General features: G+C 41.2%; 1 protein-coding gene across 2 annotated transcripts; it reads right to left on the reverse strand.

Moving 5' to 3' along the window:
• Window positions 1-57: 57 nt before the first annotated feature.
• On the reverse strand, window positions 58-19,806 carry exoc3 (exocyst complex component 3). Of its 2 annotated transcripts, none has more exons than XM_062404931.1 (16): window positions 19,642-19,806; window positions 18,925-19,117; window positions 17,687-17,906; window positions 16,390-16,562; window positions 15,108-15,320; window positions 14,633-14,811; window positions 13,086-13,202; window positions 12,539-12,656; window positions 10,384-10,509; window positions 7,736-7,836; window positions 6,969-7,079; window positions 3,453-3,594; window positions 2,790-2,912; window positions 2,419-2,580; window positions 1,430-1,551; window positions 58-381 (listed from the first exon to the last, which is right to left on the reverse strand). In XM_062404931.1, the coding sequence occupies exons 2-16, from the start codon at window positions 19,066-19,068 to the stop codon at window positions 177-179; spliced, it is 2,256 nt and encodes a 751-aa protein (XP_062260915.1). In that variant the 5' UTR covers window positions 19,069-19,117; window positions 19,642-19,806; the 3' UTR covers window positions 58-176. The 2 variants fall into 2 exon arrangements, with proteins under 2 accessions (XP_062260915.1, XP_062260916.1); XM_062404932.1 differs by having other exon boundaries at window positions 19,569-19,806.
• Window positions 19,807-23,348: the final 3,542 nt, after the last annotated feature.

Below are 23,348 nucleotides of genomic sequence, written 5' to 3' on the forward strand. Positions count from 1 at the left end.
TATTTCATTTTTTTGTTGAAACTGGCATGGGATTAGAATGGAAAGAAAAGCACCAACTGCAAGACAGCAAATTGTGTTTAATAGGGATAACAGTGGCTGGATGGACAAAGAGAAATGTGCTTATATTATTGTGTCTGAAGGTGGTTAGGCTGGAGAAGCGTTCATGTTTACTAGTTTTATTTTAGCAGCTTTGCAGTTGCCATGGAGGTCATGGTAGTCATTGTCGTCATTGTCATGGTGGGCACGGTTATGTCTTTGAAGATGGGCTGCGTGACACCAGAGTAGGACACTTTGTTCTCACTCAGAGTCCCAATGATCATCTGGCGCATCTCCCTGCTGGCATCACCACGCACTGCCAGCAATGCCTGGATGTGCTCCTCCCTATGGAGTGTAGGAGAGAAAAAAGTTCAAGACAACATAGCATACCTGTTAACGGCCCAATTACTGACCAATCAGATCTCTGAAAATTCATTAATCTGCAGGATTCTGACAGGGGAATTTTTTTTTTTTTAAATTAATGTTGAATTTATTAAGAGCAGCTGATATTTGTTGTAGATTAGGGGAATACTTTAGCTTTTCCAGATTGTCCCTGTGTCTATTACAACAGATCTTCCAACATGTGACAGAGTTTATCACACTGAATAAATATTTATTTATATCAAAGATGCAGCACATATTGATTTTAAGAGCAGCTTATTTTTTTCATACAACCAAGTATATGGGTGTGCATGAGAATATAACAAAAAACATGAGAAACTCTGAGAATTGATGAAGGCTGAGGGGTAGAGCGCTCCTCCTCATCAAGACTAGATAAGCGTTATGTAACTATAGACCATTTACTATATATTTACATTACTATAATGTTTATTGTTAGGGCTGACTAAGGTGAGACCTGAACCACCACTTAGTAATGCTGCTATAGGCCTACACTGCCCATCTCTTTCTCTGCCTCTCCCCTCTCTTTCATCTACCCTCTTTCCACCCACCTCTCCTCACTCTCCTGTTTTCTCTTATCTCCAAGCAGCTGAGGCACAGATTTCTTCCTGTTGTTAACGAATTTGTTTTCCCTCCACAGTGGCCAAAGTGCTTGCTTTCTGTATAATTTGAAGGTTAAATACTACCTAACTATGTTTAAGTGCCCAAATGCTGCAGCACTTTTCCTGACAAGAATCAGGAAAAGAGACCACATTTCTCCTGTATTAGGTTCACTGCACTTATATACTTCTTTTTACCCTATTTAGTAGTTTTTCCTCACTCTTGTTGAGGGTTAAGGGCAGAGGATGACACACATGAGGATGATTTGTAAATATGGTCTTCAAAATAAAATTTGATTGATTGATTTGACTATAAAAAGGAAATTGAATTGAAGTAAATGACAAAACAAAATGTTTCTGGAACATATTGTGTGTGTATATGTGTGTGTAAGTACCTGATATCAGGATATTTGGATAAGAGAGTGGTGACTTCAAGGTACAGTAGTGTGGGGTCAGTCAGCTTAAAAACTTCTGCAATGGCACTGATGGCACCACAAAGACGGTCTGTGTCTTCACCCTACAAATGACAATCAACCAAGGTTAAGCAAGCCCTTTCAAACCCAACAGGTTTTCCAGGTTATATTGCCTAAACAGAGAAAGCAGCAGAACAGCCATCATTGTGCACACTGGATCTGTTCAGCTACAATACACCAGTGTACTGATTCACTGTACAGTCAAGGACAGACAGACAAGGTTTACCTGGCTGGCCCCTGTGGTTATTAGATAATAATGACATGTTAACCAGCAAATTTAATAATTATTCCATCTCAGGTTGTCTTATTCAGAACATGGCAGTTTTCTCTAACATAGGCTCAGGGATTAAAACAAAAATAACATTTCTGATGGAAATGTCCAAAGGGGTTGATTAAATACACGTAATGTTGTGCAATTAATTTGCATTACCCTAGTTTAATGATAGTGTGCATTTATTTTGTTGTGAGAGGTCAGTGAGACCAGTCCTGAAAAACATATCCAGCTTGATGTAATGTAGTCCACTGAATGCCCAGTGGGACAAATAAAAGATAATTTAAATAGAAACACCACAGAGTATGAGCCACACTCTGTACTTATAGTTTATTTTGTAAATGTTCATTATTGTGAACAATCACATTCTCTGGTATGTAGCAAAGTGTTTGCAACGTTACTTTTAAAAAAATCTTTAAGGCCTAGAAGTAAGTATTTTCTGATGCCTCTAAGAAATATTTTTAAAATAATTAAATCATAATCCTAACTTTGCAACAACTAATCGACTAATTGACTGATGTCCTGAACTAATGAATACCAGTTGTCTACAATAATCAACTCTACAAAGTATTTAATGGTTAAAATAATTATAAAGCCTGAATAATTTTGCAATGACACAATCCATTATATGTTAACTCACAGCAGCCAGTTTTCTGAAGAGGAACTTGAACTGATCAGCCTCTTTGATCATCCTCTCTGCTCCTTCCCTCCTCTCTTCAGCGTTTTTAAAGGTGATCCTCTTCTGCATCACTGCTTTAATGTACTCCACCACCACCCTGCGCAGGGCCTCACTTGTCATCTCCTGCGGACACCACAGCCAAAACGACATTAGATCTTATGAATAATCTCTATTTAAAACACAAGATGGCACTCACAACTCTATCACATCCACATGTTAAATGCTTTTCAAATCAGTCAGCTCCACACTGACAAACACTTTTATAAAACAAACTATCATTAGAATTGTATGAAGACACCCGGCTAAGTGCCTCAGGTCAGTGCCATTCCTACCTGATTGAAGGGTTTCTTTATCTTGTTGAAGTCATTAAAGTAGTCCTCCACTGTCACACAGATAGTGTCCACGGCATGCGAGCCCATCAGCCACTTCCTGGTCAGAAGCTCATTCAGGTGATTCTGGTAAATGCATAGTCAAAATTAAACCAACTAAATTCATTTATAATCACTGCGGTAACCTAATGTGAAAGGCTGATTTTGTGCCTTACTTTTACTCTCAATTAAGATGGAATGCAAAAGGTGCTTTAATTGTCTTAAGCAAATGTATTCATTGGTTAGTACACACGTGGTACCTTTGACAAAACAAGGGACATCAACATAACTACCTTCTGTGAAGGCACTGCAAAGATTTCTAACTGTAAACAATTACTTTTATGTGAGTTGTTTTACTTTGACTGTTAAAAAACTGATGAGGCAGGATTTTATTTTAATAGTATTTTAGTTAAGCTTACACCAATTCAAAAGTATGGAATAAAAAACAAAATAATCCTTGCGCTCACTACCAATCTGTCTAGAAGACATGTAATGTCTTCTATCCTGCTCAAGACAGAAAAAGCCAGAGCTTTAAATTGTTCTGTATAATAGAACAAAGACTTTGCTACAATAGAACAAACACCTTTCATATAAACAATAAATACAGTACAGCTGAAATGTCCTTACGTCAAGGTCTAGAAAGACTTCGTCCAATAGGAACTGACACCCCTCCTTAGCCACCTCATTGAGCGTCCTCTCTATACCAGCATCACTGTCAGTGGCCTCTGATGACTGAGAGTACTTCCTCTTCAGACTGTTGATGGACTCCCTGAGGAGCACACAAACAATTAATGAATTATAATATGGTACACAGTAAACTACAGTATAATAAATACATTTGAAATACAGTGGTAGAAATTTCTTTGGGTTTATTATGAAGGCAGGACAAATCAGAAAATGGCAGGCTTTATTAGGCACACCTGTTCAATTGCTTGTTAACACAAATCGCTTATCAGCCAATCACATGGCAGCAACTCAACTCATTTAGGCATCTAGACATGGTGAAGACGACTTGCTGAAGTTCAAACCGGGCATCAGAATCAATGTTGCCAACTTAGTGACTTGTCGCTAAATCTGGCAACTTTCCAAACCCTCATGGCGACTTTTTTTTTCTGGTGATATTGGAGACTTTCTGGTGTTTTGGAGAATAACGTGAAAGCGCGTATCGTTCTGCAGTTACTGTCCTCAACGAGCAGCGGGTGCTGCCGTGAGCCCCTCCGCCGTCCCAACGCACTCACAGGTGGTCAGTCTCCCAGTAGCCTTGCCCAGGAGTCCCAGCTGCAGTCAGAGCAGAGTGATTAATAATGCAGAGGAGACCCACGCTCCGCCTCCTCCAGACTGCAAATGAATCGCGCGTGCGCAAAGCCACCGCTGATCTGTCAATTCTGCCCCACTTAACATCCTTTTGTTAAATTTTAATTTTCGCACTTTTTGTATGTCCTACAGCCACCATTACATTATGCAAATTAGGCGATGATATCATTCAGCTTCATTCTTCTAGCGACTTTGAGGACAGCCAATAGCTACTTTCCTTACTGAGGAGTTGGCAACACTGATCAGAATAGGGGAGAGAAGAGATTGACTTTGAACGTGGCATGGTTGTTGGTGCCAGATTTCCAAAACTGCTGATCTACTTGGATTTTCACTCACAGACCTCTCTAGGGTTTAAAGAGAATGGTCTGAAAAAGAGAAAATATCCAGTGAGCGGCAGCTGTGTGGACGAAAATGCATTATTGATGTCCGAGGAGAATGGGTGGTTTGAGATGATAGAAAGGCAACAGTAAATCAAATCACCACCCATTACAACCAAGGTATGCAGAATACCATCTCTAAACGCACAACACGACGAACTTTGAAGCAGATGGACTAGAGCAGCAGAAGACCACACCAGATGCCACTATCGTCAGCCATGAACAGGAAACTGAGGCTATAATTCCCATTCACAAAAATTGGACAATAGGAAATTGGAAAAATGTTGCCTGGTCTGATGAGTCTCGATTTCAGTTGCGACATTCAGATGGTAGGGTCAGAATTTGGCGTAAACAACATGAAAGCATTAATCTCTCCTGCCTTGTATCAATGGTTCCTGGTGGTGGTGGTGGTTATGGTGTGGGGGATATTTTCTTGGCACACATTGGGCCCCTTAGTACCAATTCAGCTTTGTTTAAATGCCAGCCCTTGTTGAATCTATGCTACGAAGAATTAATGCAGTTCTGAAGGCAAAAAGGAATTAGGTGCAATATAATTGAAAGATTAATCAACAATCAGTCAACAACTGACAAATCAACTAAAGAATATTGCATCACCTTTTATAAAGACAAAGCTTTTTGAATTGCATCTTTAAAAAGTGCTTATATTTGAAAATGAATAAAAAGTGTAAATTAAGCCTTTTTCTTATTATCAGGCATTGCTACTGACTGCTAACCTGGTAGGTTATGCTTAATGTTCAAGAATGTTTTTTGTGTTATTTAAGTTAGTAATTTGTTGTCCCTTTAAACGTAGCGACTCACCTCGCGTAAATGCCTGTAGCTTTCACAGAGTGGACCGATATAACAAACACACAAAATCCCTCGCTTCCGATCTGAGCCTGATATAAAATTCCTGCCGTGCAGCTGCCTCTGATGATGGTAGCAGCGGAAACGACAGGACACCAGCTGTACAGCGATTCCCTATTTTACGGACGTATTATTCCTTGTTTAACACCAGGTTTTTATTCCCTTTGCTACAGGTAGCGCGGAGTGGGAGTCGCTATGTCACATTTACCTGTCAATCTTGTCTCATGTGGTTATTTCTTTGTTTAGCTGATGTTTAAGTTATTTTAACGATTGTATTTGTCTTTTATTATATGATTATGGTGTACTTGTTGTCTTTCTAGTTTTACAATGTTTTTACAGTGCCATGGAGAAATGTTGAGTAAAGAGCTGTCACCATCAGTTTGGAACTCTCTGCATCTTGCTACGCCAGCCAGGGGCTGTTACAGGTTATGTTCGCTTAAATGGTAAAATGGTAAATGGTCTGCATTTATATAGTGCTGGACCCGATGACCACTCAAGGTGCTTTACAGTACAGTCTAACATTCAAACACATTCATACAGTGCATCTATATGAAGCACTTATTCTATGAGAAGGGGCAAATTGGGGTAAGTATCTTGCCTATACGCAATAGGGAAGACTGGGATCAAACTGCCAACCTTCTGGTTAGAGGACGATTGCTCTAACCCCTGAGTCCCGGCCTCACTTAGCAGTCTCAGACAATTTTCTAACAATTTCTTAACCCCGTACTTTGACATTTTTTAATTTTCCACTTATAGCCCAACTTGACTTTTTTTGTTCAGTGAAAAAATTGCACTCTAGTTTGTCCTTTCAGTATTTTAAATCTAGGCTGGAATGGTGAAGTGTTGTTTCAAATTGCTGAATTTCAGCACAATTGGGAATTTCAGCACACGCTGCACGTTGAATTTCAACCCTCCACTGTGCATTTCTCCATCACTTGTGCAGATAATTCCCAGCATCCTGCACACTACAGCAGGGCTATTGAGGCCTGCTGTAGTGTGCAGGACTAGTCAGGTAAGTTTCGATGATATTACTGGGGAAAGTGCAACCCAAACTGGAAACTTGGTTATAACATATCATCCTTCCTGTTCTAGCACACAATTCTTTAAATGATCCAGGTTGACAACTCTGTTCCAGAACTGAATTGCAAATAGTGTTTGTACGTTTTGTAAATGCTGATGGTAAATCACTTTTCAAAGTCTTATCGATCACGCCAAGTTCTTGACAGTAAAAGTCAGATTGTCCCATTCATGCACAGCTTGTATACAAAAGGCTTTTTCTATATCACACCATTTATACATTGTGGGTACCACCATCAGGGGAAATTCAGGTTCAACATCTTGCCTGAGGAGGCTTCAGGATGCAGACTGGAGGAGACAGGAATCGAACACTCCGACATTCTGGTTAGTGGATCACCCTCTCTATCTCTTAAGTAGCAACCTCATGAAACAGCTTAAATTCCCCCAAAATAATAACCTTAGGTTATGACAAACAAATTCAACTGAAATGGACATGAATCAACATTTTGACATTCTGACAGGAATGTAAAAAAAGTGTTAACACTAGAGCATGGACAAAATCAATTCTTACTTGAATGTCTGGCAGTTGTTGATGATGGCTATCATGTACTGAACGTAACACTGAGGCAACTTTCTGTCTCTCAAGTGGTCTTCTTTGTAGGCCACTGCCTCTTCTCTGTACCTACATACAACACAAACATCTATAATTATTGCAGGCATTCATTCAATTCATCATTTTTTACATAGAAACAATATTATAAATACTATTATTCTACCCATGTTTCCATGTAATTGTTTTTTAATTTTGATCAATCTAAATTGAATCTGACACCTTCCTTTGCTGACGAAATGGTAATTTTAGCTTGCTTGCTTTCCATTAGGTGCTACAGCCAGAACAGAAACTACATCAGTTATCTAAAGTTCTTTACGTCAACTTTTAAAAACTTTTTTAAACAGAAGCCGTGCATCTCGGGCAAATATTTCTGAATAAAAGCTTTTGAAAAATAAACTAATTCAGTCAACAGAAACACTGGAGAGCTTTTATTTTGAAACAAGTACAGGAAGTGTTGCAAACATTTGTCATTGGCACAACAATTGGGAGAAAAAAAGTTAAGAAGCTTAAAATGTAAACAATCTAAATAAACTGATCTTCAACAGCTCTGTTTAAATAAAATAACACCACATCGAAATCAGGAAACATTAAATAGCAGGTCAATCTAACTACCAAATATTTGAAAAGGGTAGTTAGATTATCACCCCTGGCTGTTGGTGATCGTGAATAAATCCCATGATTCTAAAATGATGTTTAAAAGATTTTAGTATGAAAGTCAAAAATACCTGATGAGGAAAGTGTTCATCTGCTTCAGACACAGCTTCAGAACTTGCTCTTTGAAATCCACATCAATCTGTGCAGCAACTTGAAGGTTCTGCTCAAACATCTGACAAAGAGTGATGTGAAAACCATAAGTCACAATGTCCAAATTTTAATACAAAATTTACATTTGTATCGATTTTGTTATAGCGAACATTGCAAAATGATTGTATGCATGTACCATTTAAATAGCAGAGACCCTGATATACATAAAGACAATTTAATGAAGTAGGCTATCTTTTACATCTTAAGACTATTACATCCGCAAGGCCTTACTTAGTGAGTCAGTCTTCAACTGAAGTTGGAATTTCTATGAGGAAGTTGGTACACAAGAGCAGAATGAGGTTGCTTTGATGTTGCAGCGGCCTAGAGCAAAAATAATTATATAAAGATGACTGGAGGGGACCCTCCTCCACAAAAGTACACTCCTGCAGAGCAGCGGGCAATAATGATGCTTGATAACACATTTGTTTGTTCTGAATCTGGTTAAAACCTGTACGATTCATCATCTTAGGCCTGTACTACGAAGCAAGTTTACTAGCTTATCAGGGTAGTTCAGGGGTGACATTGTTACATTGAGAGTAGCTTCGAGGTTAACTGGTGCATTGAACAGAGGTTGGGTTTAACCCAAGATATGCTGCCATGGAAACTTAGGCTGCAACTTAAAATTGCTGTCAACAGTTTTTGTTCATGGTTTACGTGGTATTGCCCTATTTAAGCTGTCCCCTACACATTTAAAAGTAAAATCAAGGAACTCCACATGAGACAGACGTATGAACTACATTTTGGCACAAACTATAATGCAGTCACAACTTATCACAGCATTAACTTTATTTCTAGATGATTATACATGATATATAACCATACTGCATCTGTACCTGCACTTCTTAAACTTTAAGAACATTTTAAATGCTCTGTTGAAATAGATTTAAAAAAAAGTTAAATTCATTTGATTCTTGGGTCTTGTGTCCATGAGCAGTATTTTACATGTGAGACCTTTAGACCAGACACCACCTTACCCACCAGCCCCCTACATCCAGCAAAAAAAAAAAACAGTTCTCAAATCTGTCCCTCTCAACAACCCAGGTGAGACATGAGCTCAAGGCGAGATGTAGTGGGACCTGATTTATTTTATTTATTTGACCTTTATTTAACCAGGAAAGTCCCATTGAGATTAAAAACCTCTTTTTCGAGGGAGTCCTGGCCAAGAGGCAGCAACAAATAACATATGTACACTCACAATATTACACTCACAACATATAAACAGAAATTAAAATGATAAAAAAACAATTACAAGTAAATTAAAATTCATAAAAAAACATCTACAAGTAAAAGAAGTGGTCTGAAATGCTCTCATCGTAGATTTAAAAGCGTTCAAAGAAATAATTTCGGTTAATTTAAAATCTTTTTGCAGCCAGTTCCATGTGGTGGGAGGAGAGTGGACAAATGCCCTTTTTCCTGATTCAGTGCGGGCCAATGGAACTAACAAAAGCATCTGATTGTTTGGCATCCTCTCAAGGGCTCCCCAAGTCCTGCACAGCTTGTCAGTGCAGGACTTGGAGAGCACCTACCACATTACTTTCTTAACTCGCCTCACACAACTGTGCCAGCATAATCTGGTCAGATGCAATTTCAGCTTGGTCTCTGTTGCCTCTCTGTGGTCAGCGTGACTGAGTTAGCCTGTTTGTGTTGTGAAGTTAACTTGGTTAAAAGCAGATCAGCTTAGTGAAGCATTCAACACTATTGATCATCAAATTCTATCAAGTTCCTCTCCCGTGCAATCATCTCCCGCTTTCAGTGCGGGAGGCACACAGGGTGTCTGCCTCCCTACATTTAAGAGTCTTAAAATTCCTTATAGTTAGAGCTGGTTCAGGTTTGTCTTGTACCTGCTCATAGTTATGCTGCTATAGGTCTAGAATGTCAGGGGACACATGGAGCTTCTCTTTCCTATTCTCCCTCTTTATCATATTAAAGATATGAATGTCTCATAGATACATATAACTGACTTGACTTCTTCCCTCGAGACCTTTTGTCTGAACATTTGCAGATTCAGGTCGAAAGCTGCGCGCAGATCATGAAATATGATGGTGGATCACGAATTAGATATCGTGACCGAAATGGCGGATCCTGCATCATGCCCGAGGATTGTGATCGTATTGGAAGATCCAGTATCGTGTGGCAGTTGATTGTGGATAGTTGTGGTGGACCATGATCGAGGTGGCAGCTAATGGTGGATCCTTATGGCAGCAGTGGATCATGACGATGGATTGTGAATTATGGTGACCTTCTGATTGTGGTTGTGGATCCTAATTGTGGACTATTATTTACAACAAGACTGCTTGATATACGATATGTCTACTCAGATACTCTACCATTACTAACAATAATCCATAAATTAATTTACTTTCCATTATGTTACTTTCTCATAGTTTTGCCTTGCTCTTGTTGAGGGTTAAGAGCAGAGGATGTCTAACCTTATTAAAGCCCTATGAGACAAATTGTGATTTGTAAATATGGGCTATACAAATACAATTTGAGTAATTGATTCATTATTCTGGGTAAGGAATACAGCATGGTTTGAAATGAATTGAGAGTGTGCTTGTGTGGGGGTTACCTGAAATGCAATGGCAGGCAGTGTGGTCTGGTAGTATCCGTCTTGGTCAGCCTCAGGCTCCGTTTCTTTCTGCCAGTCTTTTTTATCTGTTTCCAGGGCCTTCCTCAGCCAGCCTGTTATATTTGACTGAAGACATGGACAATCACACTTAGCAAAAACACCCAAACCACTGTGACCCTAATGACTCACACAATAGCAGAGTGGATATACGATTTACAGGTATCAACAAGCCATCCGACCTTGACTGGAACGTACCCCAGTGTTGGGCCACAGTCCAGAGGCTGAGCACCAGACACTGGAGCCGACGGTGAGGACAAAGGATTGTAAAACTTTTGGAGGGAATACATTCTCCAGCAGGCCTGAGAATCTCCCCCTGGTGGTTGGAAAATGTCCTGAAGAGCCTTCAGGACCCCCGCTGAGTTCCAAGCCCCGCTCACTGAGGTCCAACTCTGACACTCAATTGGCTTAAAGCCAGCATCATCCTATGACCAGCACCTCAAGAGGGCAGAACGTCTCAGGTAGAATAAAACCACTGAGACATCAATAATCGCTGCCATTTTCCCTGCTCAGAAGACCCCGAGGGGTCTGTTGACGTCTTCTATCTTCTTTTATCTTTTATGTCTTTTATCTTCAGTTTGATCTTACTTTGATAGAGACTATTTTTGTTTTTAACTTGAAAAGGCCATGCACAGGAACTCGCTCGCTCGCTGGCCGAGCTCAGAGACTTTCTTTCCAAATCCACAGCTGCGTCAACCGCTGTTCATCCCTGCAGAAGAGACGAAGCCGAATTCCGTTCCAAGAGCAAGAGAAGTTCGCTCTATTCGGCCCAGCGCTGACCTCCGTTGCAACCACGAGACCCACCGGAGCACCGCTTAAGAGGCCAGGTCTTCACTGATTTGTTTTCCAGGAATCCGCCCGTTCGCACGCATCCTGAGGTTTAACGAGACATTCACTGGATTTCCGGAAATCCGCGCCCCACGCACAAGCAACACCGCGGAGGTCACAGTAAGAGGCTTTATTGTCTGGGCAGAGACTAGTTTAAATACTTAGCGTGTCATTTGTTTGATTGTATGTTTGTTTGTAGATCGCTGATCTGTTTTAGCCGTGCTACACGGCGGGCCGAGACGTCACATCAGGTTCCTTTGTTTACTGTGTTTTTGAGAAGCGCGCAGTAACAAACCGGCGCATCCTTTTTTAACGTGTTACCGTCAGAGATATTGTGCGGAGATTTACATCTGTTAAAAGATAAAGCCTTTATACATCTCGACGCCATGCGGCGTCAAAACCACGAGATAAGAAATCTCTTTGTCTTGAAAGATCCCCTTTGTTTAAGTACACACACAGATACCCCGTATCTGCTGCTGTTGATGCCATCTTTTAAATATTGGAGTTTGTTAAATGAAGAATCATTGAAATAACATTAACTTTATTTCCCTTTTAATAAATACTTTTGTAATTAAAGTATTTGTATTTCTGTGATTATTTGTGCATATGTGAATACAGCTGGATTACTATAGCCTGTGTTCGAACGTAAAACCCTTCATTGTTTATTATATAATCATTAATACTAAATATTGAGATTATTAATATAACTTATATCATTGAGACTGATGTTTAAAGATTGAATTGTTGGTCCCTGTAAACAGGGTGGTGCCCCGCGACAATAAGGAATGATTACAGATTTGTATTATTCTTAATTGATAATTGTATTGTTTTCATTAATTATTTTAACTATTATTAATGGATAACCGTATTATTTCTAATTAAATGTGTTACTATTCTTAATTAATAGCTTTATAATTTTTGATTATTTTTAAGAAATAATTGTTATTTTAATAATCATATTTCATGATTATTAATAATTAGCCAACGTCAATTCTACTCCTACTATTGCACAACACCAGCAACCCACTAACTAGTGGGGGTTTCACTGACCTTCCTGCTTAACATTATAACTTTCAACAAAGGTATAGACACACAGAGGTTTGTAACCTAAAAACCTCCCATTAGTTTCTGAAGTAAACAAAAGGATAATTTTCTAACATTGTTCCGATTGAAATATAGGCAAGTAAGATGTGTACTGTATAAGGGCACAAAACTTGATGACTAATTTAGGCAATATGTATTCACTTCCCTCTTGGTGTGTGGTGCTTACTGTAAAAGTCCGGACATATTTGCTGAGCAGGTCATTCACCACATCCTGAGGCAGCAGAGGTTCCAGCTGGTTGATGTCACACTCTGAATGAAGCTCTGGATGGCCCATCATCTCCACACTGAAACATACACAAGAACACACTTTGACTAATTTCCATTTCCATCTGCAGGTGCCTCTTGGATTCTATAAGCTTGTGATAACACATATTTAGTTGATACATATTTCACATATATTAACTGTTGGATATTTTGGTAAATATGATTTGTGAATGTATTATAAAAGCATTATCAGTAATACTGTATCAGACTGTAATTTAGACTCTAGATGTGAAGGGAAATCAGACAAACAATTAGGGATGCATGATATATATCAGTCCAATATAAAATCAGCTTGATAATGGGAATTTTATATTATTATATGAACTGAACCCCTCGTTTTTCTATTTGCTTACTAACTAATAAAGTTCTGTCTTTTAACTGGTGAAAGTACGAAATTATATAAATAATTCACAAACACCTAGTTTAAGTATTTATAATTATCTGTGCACCTCTTGTATGTGTTGAGAACCCAGGTTAACATGGACACAATCTCATTTGCCTCCAAGTCCTCAGCAGCCAGTTCTTTGACACGAGTGGACACAGCATTGTGGTAGAGACTGAAAAACCTGAGACACACATATACAAAATTGCACATGTTAATGTTTAAATGGCACACCCCCCCCCCCGCCATCAGGGGAAGTGGGGTTTATAATCTACCTTCTTAGACTTACATATATATACACTGCTCGTTAAGGGAACACTTAATTGTGACAGTATAAAACCAAGTCCGTGAACTCCTGTGCTGTAGAAATCACAGGTGATTGTGAATCAATTTCATTTGCTTTGGCACTGTGTATGTACACTGCTCCAAAAAATGTAAAGAGTCTAATCACACATCAGAACTTGATGAACGAATTATTCAGGTTAAAAATCTTTACTGATTTACATTGCATAATTTGTTAAGAACAAAATAACATAGCAATGGTCAATAAAAAACAGCTATTAGTGGTGTACCGGTACATGTATCTGAACCGAAAACAAATAGGAGTGTGCAGACTCTCCCTCATCATTTAAAGCCCAATCCCATTTCACCCTTGGCCCTACCACTTAGCCCTTCCCCGTTCGTTTTGCGTGTTCACGTGTAGGGGTAGACTTTGATACCTGTTGGTACGGAGGGGTAGGGCTAAGGCGTAGGGCTTTATAGCTGGCCTTAGATTTTTCAGACCATCACTTCGAACGTAGAGGTACCCAGAATGTCTTCATGTAGTATTTTCTCAATTAATACGGATACAAAATTACTATAAAATTATGAAATGGTTGTAAGACCTTAGTTTAAGATCATTTGAATATGATGTGGTCACTTTTTTCAACAACCTTAAAACAAAAGATTTTGACCTTGTGTAGCATGCTAGCAATATTTTTGTTTGCACGATGGTTCCATATTTTCATGGAATTTCATTTCGAACCCCCCCTCTTTGAAGACACACAATCCACTTGATTGAGCCCGCGTATAGCAACGATGTTGCTGAACTTAACTGCTCCTGTAATTACAAAGCATCCTGGCAGGGTGCATACAGACCACTGCTAGCAGCCTGTGTGCGTTTGATACATACATGACATAATGCAGAGTATACAAGCTTTTCATTTTCCAATGTCATTGATTCACCTGCACTAGCACAGATGTTATTTGGATATTATAGGTTTGTCACTTTAGTAACTGCATACAATAGCATTGGTTTCTTTAAGATCTCATGTTCCACTGACCTAAATCGAATGGGCCACTTATTGGACGGTATGAATCAGTTTATCTGACGTTTCATTGAAACCCCAAATGTGATGGGGAGAATCATTGAATAGGCTTGATTTAACGGACTGAAGGAATTTCCTTTCACTATAAATGTTGTATAATGTTATAAATGTATAAAATGGTCGGCTACTGAGCCAGTGAAAATATACACAGGACCAACAAAAGTGGACAAGTGAGGGAATGTGTCTGAAACCTTTTCCGTGTTGACAGAAAAACTGAGTGATTCACTTCGAATTGTGTATCCATTACCTGTTGGAAGTGTTGTAGTGTGGGGGAAAGCACTGCACCATGAGGTTCTTGACAACAATGAGGTCATCCAGAACATATTTCCTGGTTATTTCAAGAAGACGAACCAGCCACATTTTATCTTCGTCTCTCGTCACCGACTGGGAGCCCTCAATGCGAGTGCTGACTGTTCCCTCCAACACCTACAACCGATACACAGGGCTGAGTGAGCATGGCTCTTCATGAGTTTTATTCCACAACAAATCCAAATGAACAAGATGAGCCAGATGAGGATGAAGGGATCAAAGAAGAGAAGGATGAATCTTAGATGAAGGGTCACCCAACCCTTCATCTAAAAAGTAGATGAAGGGTTGGGTGAAGAAAAACAACTAGACGCAGGGAGCAAACTGAGTACAAAGGAAAAATAAACTTCAATCCAACTGCCAAACTCATATTCTTCATAAATGAATAAATTGATTACTCTGATCCCTCTTCCTACCTCAAACATCTTGTCCTTCCATTGTTTGGGTCGCCCAGGTGGGATGAACCCAGACTGTTTTTTACGGTCAACCATACGCCGATCGATCTTCTCCTCCCTCTCAATGACACGAACCACTGACACCAGCATAGTAGGGTCACGGCGAACTGTTACCATGGACCTCTGCAGTACCATCCATAACTGTTTTGCAAGCTCATCTGACAAGCCCTGAACCTGGAAAAGAACAGAGGCTATAATCTGACAACCTTAAATATTTAACTTAATATAAATAATACAAACACATTTATTCAAAAGTGAAATGAACTGTCTGTAGTTTAAGACTAAATCTACTAACTCTTCTACAATGAGGGTCATTGTTTGCAAATTAATTGATATTTCTAAATAGGAAAATTGGTTTAAACTTGTTTAATTAGTCATTGATGTCTCCTGCAGCAAGAATATGCTGTTCACTACAAAGTCTTCCTACAACAAAGATGTCTCTGCACTCAGTGAAAGGGAAAATGGTCTACACACTATTCTTTTAAAGATAAATCTTTGTATAAAAAAAATACATGATGGTGTATCTGCACTCATGTCAGAATACAGGGGGGGGAAAAGTATCTGAGGTGGGAGTAGCATGAACCTAGTTGAGTTATCTGCCTGGAGTTGTCCTTCCTGGTCCAGCAAAACACTAGGGCTGAGGGTGGAGCCTAGTTTAATGCAAAGGCTCAAGCAAAATTGGCCTCTTTTAAGGGACCTAAAACTCTGTTGATTTGTAAGATATTAGGAAAACATGTTTTATATATATTGAACACGACCTTTTTTTTTACTTTAAACTTGTATTTTGTGCTTCGACTGCTGCTTGGTTAAAGGCAGCAATCTACCTGAAATTGCTAGAGGGTACCGCTATTTATGTTCATAGGGAATAAAGGTTGGGGGAAAAAATATTTTGGGTATTGAAATAGAATTAGTAACGGAAGCTCAACAGTGATCCAAAATGTCTAAAATGTGACATTGATTCTTTATCAAGGCGCACACACACACACACACACACACACTTTACGAAAACGATAATACTAGATACAAAAAATATTTAGCGACCAATCTTGATCTTATCTTGAACTTGGATAATGACTAGTCACAATTAAATTGTAGATATCTATACCTGAAATTATCATCTTAATTAAGTTGCAGAATCTGTAATACATTTAGAAACAGCCTAGTACAATGAATTGAAAAAAGGTAGCAACAGATAAATTGGGTTAGGGTTAGGGTTCTCTGGTGTTTCAGTTAAGTTACTTACATCTTCAAAGTAGATCGAGATGAGGTTCATGTCACTGGTGTTCCTGCTGTCCATACGATACTGCTCATACATGAGGTCATCCCGTGAACACTCCAGCTCTATCAGCTTCCTATGGGCTTGCAGCAGGTCTGCCTGCTCTATCAGTTGCTGCGTCTCAGCAACAATTTCCGGTACTGTAAATACAGCAAGGTGACAGACAGATGGCTTAAGAGACAGCAGGAGAAAAGTTAATCTATAACAGGGTCAAGACAATAACTTTTTGTTTCCATTATGAGACAGAGTCAGAATTCATGGATTCCTTGTTGCCTCAAACCTATCGAAGGCCCAGGATGTTTCAGCAATAATAGTGTCCTCTCTAGAGCAGGAGTCTCCAGTTTGACTGGACAATTGATGGATCCATCACCTGACAACTTGGTTAGACAAGTGTGAGCCCAATTCATGCTTCTGCGTCTAAGTACGCACATGGCCTACGCACAGGGCCATGCATTCATAATTCTATGCTTGTGTTAAGTGTCTTCCGGTTTCTGGTTTGCTTATTTACAAATTCTCTGGCGTCTCTGTTTTTCAGAACAATGGCTAGTGATACCAAGCGTATTGTGTTGGAGTTGGAGCTGATAGATGTTGAAGAGCAATTGCTATTCCCTAAAAAACTGCAGCACAGAAAAGAAAAATGTCATACATGTGTGTTCCTTCAATTCAATATGGCGCAGAATCTGCTGGAACTACTATGCTACTAAGCAGACCAATCACTGCATTTGCGGTCTACCTGGCCTCAAAGCATGGCGGCGAGACATTTTTGGGCAGGTGCACATCAGGGTACGGCGTTGGGTACATTTATTTACGTAGGTTACAGTGTAGCTTTGGCGCAGAGAGATGAATTGGTCTTTAGATTAATAGTGAGAAGTTGGAGAGATTTTTCGCTTCTTGGCGCTTCCGGTGTGTCCATGGCGTAGCCGGGCTGGAGGCACTCTGACACTCATTTATACCTAGTCATCAAGACAAGAAACTAGCTTTATAAATACATACCATTTTTCTATTAACAGACCATTAGACATTTAAAAGCAGAAGAGTATCCTGTCTGGGTTAAGATGCTCCATCAGCTCTGGGTTTAACGTTTGATGCTTTGAGAGCAAACATACTAGAACAAGCACTTAAATTAGTGCACTCAATGCACCGTGGCTTATCTAGTTCTGGACATAATGAGCATATTTCTTTCTCTGTGACCAATTGATTGTTGATAATGCCTGGGATTTGTAACACAAGTCACATCTTTTGTGTGGGCTTGAAATGAACTTACCAGAGAAAATGTTTTTAAGGTTTTCCACAGCGGAGGCCAGCTGACTGTGTTGAACTACAGCATCTTTGACATCTTTCAGGTTTTCAATGGTATTGATGCTCTGCCTCCAATCCTTACTCACATCAGCCAATGAGCTCTGGATATCTTTGACATCCAGCAGGGCACTGTGCAGCTGGGTCAGACCAGTGCGAACGCCATCCAACTGGGACTGGATGGCTGCCTGATGCACGTTAGGGGTGGTCAAGAAACAGACATCATCATTACTTCAATTTGCTCTTCTTTGGAACAAGGAGGCCAGAGGTATAGGTCAATGTGACCTCACATAACCACTCTTTGCCTCGTCAAAGCATTATCTTAAGGACACCTAAGAAATCTTTTTCAAAAAGTGTTCACTTAGACTTGCAGATTAACAGACTAAATTTTTGGGTTAGAAATGCCAAGGATGGCCTCAAAATATATTTTTGTCCTCATAAACATTAGGATATCTAAATATTGCATTAATATAGTAAAATTTTGAACACTTAGATTAAGGATTAATTGATTAGGTTTCAATCGTCAAAAGTCATGGGGTCCTCATATAAATTACGAAAACACAATTATGTAAACTGACAATTGCAGTTTGGTATTTCTAGTTATCAGTTTGGTTCTATTGTGTCAATAACAAACAACCAACTTGATTTCTTACTATAGTCAAAAATGAACATTCCAATATTCTGGAAATGTTTCAAAGGTCGCCTTCCGGAGAATATCAAGAAAGCAGCAGTTCAAAACAACAACTGGCAAGGGGTGGCGCCTGGCGGAGCAAGCTAGGGAAGGACATTTTTTTTATTCTGCTGTGGAGATCACATGCATTTGTTTGCAGCACATCTCTGCCCTTACCAAAAGCTCTCAAATCTTGCTATTGTCACATTTTTGCAGGTGAGTAAGATCTAATGCATTTTTAACATATTTACATCCAAATAATGCAAAAGCCCTCAAACATATACAAATTGAAAGTTGGTAGACGTTTTAAAGGTCGGTAGACCGGGGGGGGCGCTTTTCTAGTCTTGATGACCACTCAAAGCGCTTTACAGTGCATCTATTCGCACTTTGTTGCGAATAGATGCACTGATGCACTTGTTTGATCAAACTGCCGACCTTCAGGTCGGAGGACTACACTACCCCTCAGCCACAGCCGAGTGACTACATCAGATGAAAGTGTGTCCTTTATTGCATCCTGCTGTCTGTTAATACATCACCTTCAGCCTGGCTTCCACTGAGGCCTTTTTGCGAGCCTCTCTTCGTCTGTACTGCTCCACTTTGTCCAGCTGATCAGATCTCTGCAGCATTCCTGCCACCCGCTGCACTGCGGTTGCAACCGCCTCCCGACTTGTCTCTTCCATAGGATTTCTCTATATCGTATCTTAGGGCTTCATGTAAATGCTCCGAGGCCTTAAGAGAAACACAGAGTGTTACACACACCAACAATAACTTCCTGTGTAAGGTTATGGGGACATGGTAAAAAATGACCAGGAAGCACAGAAGGACAGTTATGCCACATCCTTTGTCACATCTTCTTCTCAGAGCTGTTCAGTTGATGCACTGTTTAATAGCCTAACTGGTTCAATGTAGCACCGAGTAACGATAAAACATTATATGGCAAGCAGATAACGACTAAGCGGTTACCTAAAGTAGCATATCGTTTACTCTAACAGAAGGATATACTATTTACTGTGACATACAAAGTGTCCTTTAAAACATTAGCTCAGCCTATAGATTAGATGTAATGTTTCAGTTGAATACACTTGACAGTATAAGCTAAGCTAACAACAAACCGAAAGAGGCTAGCACTATCTTACCGCCTGTGAAACAAGCTCATTATACAATCCTAGTAAATGCTTACCAGAGGAAATTACAAAATAAACATGATGAAGATGAAATCCATGTCTACAAATATAAAGATAAATTGTAAGTACGTGTTTGCGCTGTTAAGGTTCCACTTCCTCCTTACAGCTGCTGCTTCTTCTACTTCTTTAGCCTTTCATCGGCGGCTGGCAAACAACGATTTGGAGCATTACCGCCACCAGCTGATATGGAGTGTGGTTTAAAATCGAACGTAGTGTCCGTGACCACCACCACCACCACCACCACCTTCTTCTTCTTCTTCTTCTTCTTCTTCTTCTTCTTCTTCTTCTTCTTCTTCTGCTTCTTCTTCTTCTTCTTCTTCGTTGGTGGAGGTGTAGTTGTGAAGAGAGGAGGTGAAGCAAAGCGATTTTCAAACTTATTCAGGTTTCTGTATGTTTATTGTATGATCATTGTTTCGTAGTGTTTGTGGAGTGATTGTGTACGTGTAGTGTAGTTTGTCTGTGTGTTGTGCGTGTCTCGTGGCGCATGGCGTCCGCAGGGACGCCGCCGATGTCCCTGAGACATGGCGTCAGGCTGGTGCCTCAGCTCAGCTCCACAGTGGAGCAGGTGCTGTTGGCCGTGGGGGAGCAGGTGGGGCACGGGAACATCACCTACGCTTCCAGAATGAACAAGGCGCTGGTGATCTTTTTCAAAGATCCGGACTCAGTCACGCAGCTAATTGAAAGTGGGGTTACAGTTGAGGAGGAGTTTATTCAGGTGTCCCCGTTAGCGGTAGCCTCCACCCGGATCACCGTGTCAGGTGTCCCTCCGTTTATTCCAAATGAAGCTCTGGAGCGAGAGCTGCGGCGTTTTGGGAAGTTCGCGAGTGGGTTCCGCGCGGTGGGTCTGGGGTGCAAGGACACGAAGCTGAAGCATGTCCAGTCTCTGCGGAGACAAGCCTTCATGTTTCTTGAAAACGAGTCTCACACACTGGACGTGTCTTTCCGGGTTCGCCATGAAGAAAGTTTCTATATGGTGTACGCGAGCTCGGGAAGCATGAAATGTTTTCAGTGTGGAGAAGTGGGACACAAGAAAGTGACGTGCCCGCACGGGAGACGGGCGGCGGGGTCCGCTGGAGCGGAGGGAGGGGAGGGCAGCGCCGGGGGGACTAAGCCTGCGTGGGGACGGGCGGCCGGTGCTGCTGCGTCCTCTGCGGCTGAGGATTCTGCTGCAGCGGTTCCGGCCGCGAGAGTGCCGGTGGCTGCGGCGCCCGGTTTGGCTGCGGTGGTGCCGGTGGCGGCGGTAGTTCCGGTGGATAGCGGGCCGGGTGCGGTCGGTCCGGTGGGTCCCGGGCCGGCTGCGGGGGTTTCGGCGGCGGCGGTTCCGGCAGCAGCCGAGCCGGCTGCGCCGGCTCCAGCTGCTGGAGGTCCAGCTGTTGTTAGTGGCGCAGAGGTTCCCTCTGCTGCGCCTGCTTCTGAGATATTGTCGAAGCAGGAGAAGATAAGTGAGAAACAGGTCATAACAGGAGAGGTGTTGGTTGCCAACCCGGAGCAGGGGATGCAGTGTGGGTCTGCACAGCAGGCAGAACCCAGACAGGCTGAAGTAGACTGCAGTCAGGTTAGTGAGATGGACGTGGAGGATGACTACGAATCAGACAATGTGTCTGTAGCTGAGAGCGGCTCAATTAGCACAGAGTTATATTCATTAAAAGAGGTCAATGAGTTTTTAGATGAATCATTTGGCAAAGCAGTGGAGGTGGCGGAGTATTTCCCAGATATTAAAAAATTCATACAGACAGTCAGTTCCCTCCAGAAAGAGGTAGGGACGGATGTCCTGGATGAAAAACGCAGATACAGGCTCAGGAAGCATGTGACTGCAGCAAAAAAAGGTCTTCCATGCAAGATACGGTCAAAGAGGAGGAAAAACTGTAAATAAAGACCATGACCATTCATCACTGGGTGTTTTCATTCCGCTGTGTTTACCTGTTTGTCCTTTTACGCTTTATTTTGTTTTTATCCTCATGGCATTAAAAATAGCCGCATTAAACATTAACGGGGGTAGAAGTGCGCACAAAAGGTTCTTAGTTTCAGAACTTTTTAAAGTAAAAAAGCTGGATGTCCTTTTTTTACAGGAGACTCACAGTGATTGCCTGAATGAGACAGACTGGGGAGTATGGTGGGGGGGGCAGCACGTACTCAGCCATGGCTCTAACCTGAGCGCTGGAGTCGCTGTTTTATTCTCTCCCTCATTAAACATGACATTTTTATCAAGCACAGAGATCGTGGCAGGCAGAGCTCTGAATGTAAGGGTGGAAATACACAGCATTATTTTTAATTTTATCAACGTGTATGCACAAAATAAAGGTCCTGAACGGGTTACTCTTTTTAAATTATTAAAAAACAAGTTGGACAGTGTTGGACAAGGGGAGTGTATAGTAATGGGGGGGGATTGGAACTGCTGCACGGACGTCACTTTAGACAGAACAGGACTGGAGCTCCATCCTCAGTCCTCCTCTGTACTGGGCCAGACAGTCAAGGAGGCGGATCTAGTGGACGTATGGAGGAGGAAACATCCGTCCACCAGGCAGTATACCTGGATCAAGATAACGGATGGCAGGGTCAGTGGGGCCCGGCTGGACAGATTTTACATATCAGCTCATTTTATCACCAGGGTGACAAACTGTCAAATCCACCCGGTTGGTTTCACAGACCATCATTTGATTTTAGTAGAGCTACTTTTATCGCCTGCTAGAAAGCCTGGGTCCTTCTGGCATTTTAATGTTAAGCTTTTAAATGATTTAAATTTCTGTGAGAATTTTAAACTTTTCTGGGCCAACTGGTGTTCAAAGAAAGTCTTGTTTCCCTCCCTGGGTCAGTGGTGGGAGGTCGGCAAGGGTCAGATAAAGGTCTTCTGCCAGCAGTACACTGCATACGCTACAGGCAACATAAAAAAAGCTATGGAGCAGTTGGAGGCCGACATTAAGGAGCTGGAAAGTGTGCCTACCAACGCGGAGACATTAAAGGATAAAAGACAACAACTGAACTCCTTTCTCCAGGAGAGGGCCAAAGGAGCTCTGGTTCGAGCGCGGTTCCAAAAATTAAAAGACATAGATGCACCCACCACTTTCTTCTTTAACCTGGAGAGATCCGTGGCCCAGGGGAAGCAGATGGTGTGTCTCCGGCTGCCGGATGGGAGGATTACATCAGAACCAGCGGAGATGAGGAGACACGCGGTGGAGTTCTATACCGACCTGTTTGGGGCAGAGGAGTGTGACGGGGAAGCTGTGGCTGAGCTGCTGCAGGACCTCCCACAGCTGAGCCCAGGTGAGCGAGACGCCCTGAGTGCTGACATCACGCTGGAGGAGCTCACCACTGCAGTATCACAGATGGCTGCAGGCAAGTCACCAGGGTTGGATGGATTACCAGCAGATTTTTTAAAACATTTCTGGAATATCATGGGACAGGATCTGCTGGATGTCCTGAAGGAGGCATTGGGTAAAGGGCTTCTTCCAGCCTCCTGCAGACGGGCGGTCATATCACTCCTTCCAAAGAAAGGGGATCTTACTCTGCTAAAGAACTGGAGACCTGTCTCTCTTTTATGTAGCGACTATAAGCTTTTATCTAAGGTTTTAGCGAATAGACTCAAGGTTTTTATGGAAGTTTTTATTAATTCTGACCAAACATATTGTATACCAGGTAGGTCAATTCAGGACAATTTGTTTTTAATGAGAGACATTTTTGATGTGTGTAAGATATATGATACGAATATTGGCATTATTTCCATCGACCAGGAGAAAGCATTTGATCGTGTCGATCGGTCATTCCTGTTTGCCACACTG

The sequence above is a fragment of the Platichthys flesus genome, chromosome 14 (genome assembly GCF_949316205.1).
Source record: "Platichthys flesus chromosome 14, fPlaFle2.1, whole genome shotgun sequence".
Taxonomy (NCBI): Eukaryota; Metazoa; Chordata; class Actinopteri; order Pleuronectiformes; family Pleuronectidae; genus Platichthys; species Platichthys flesus.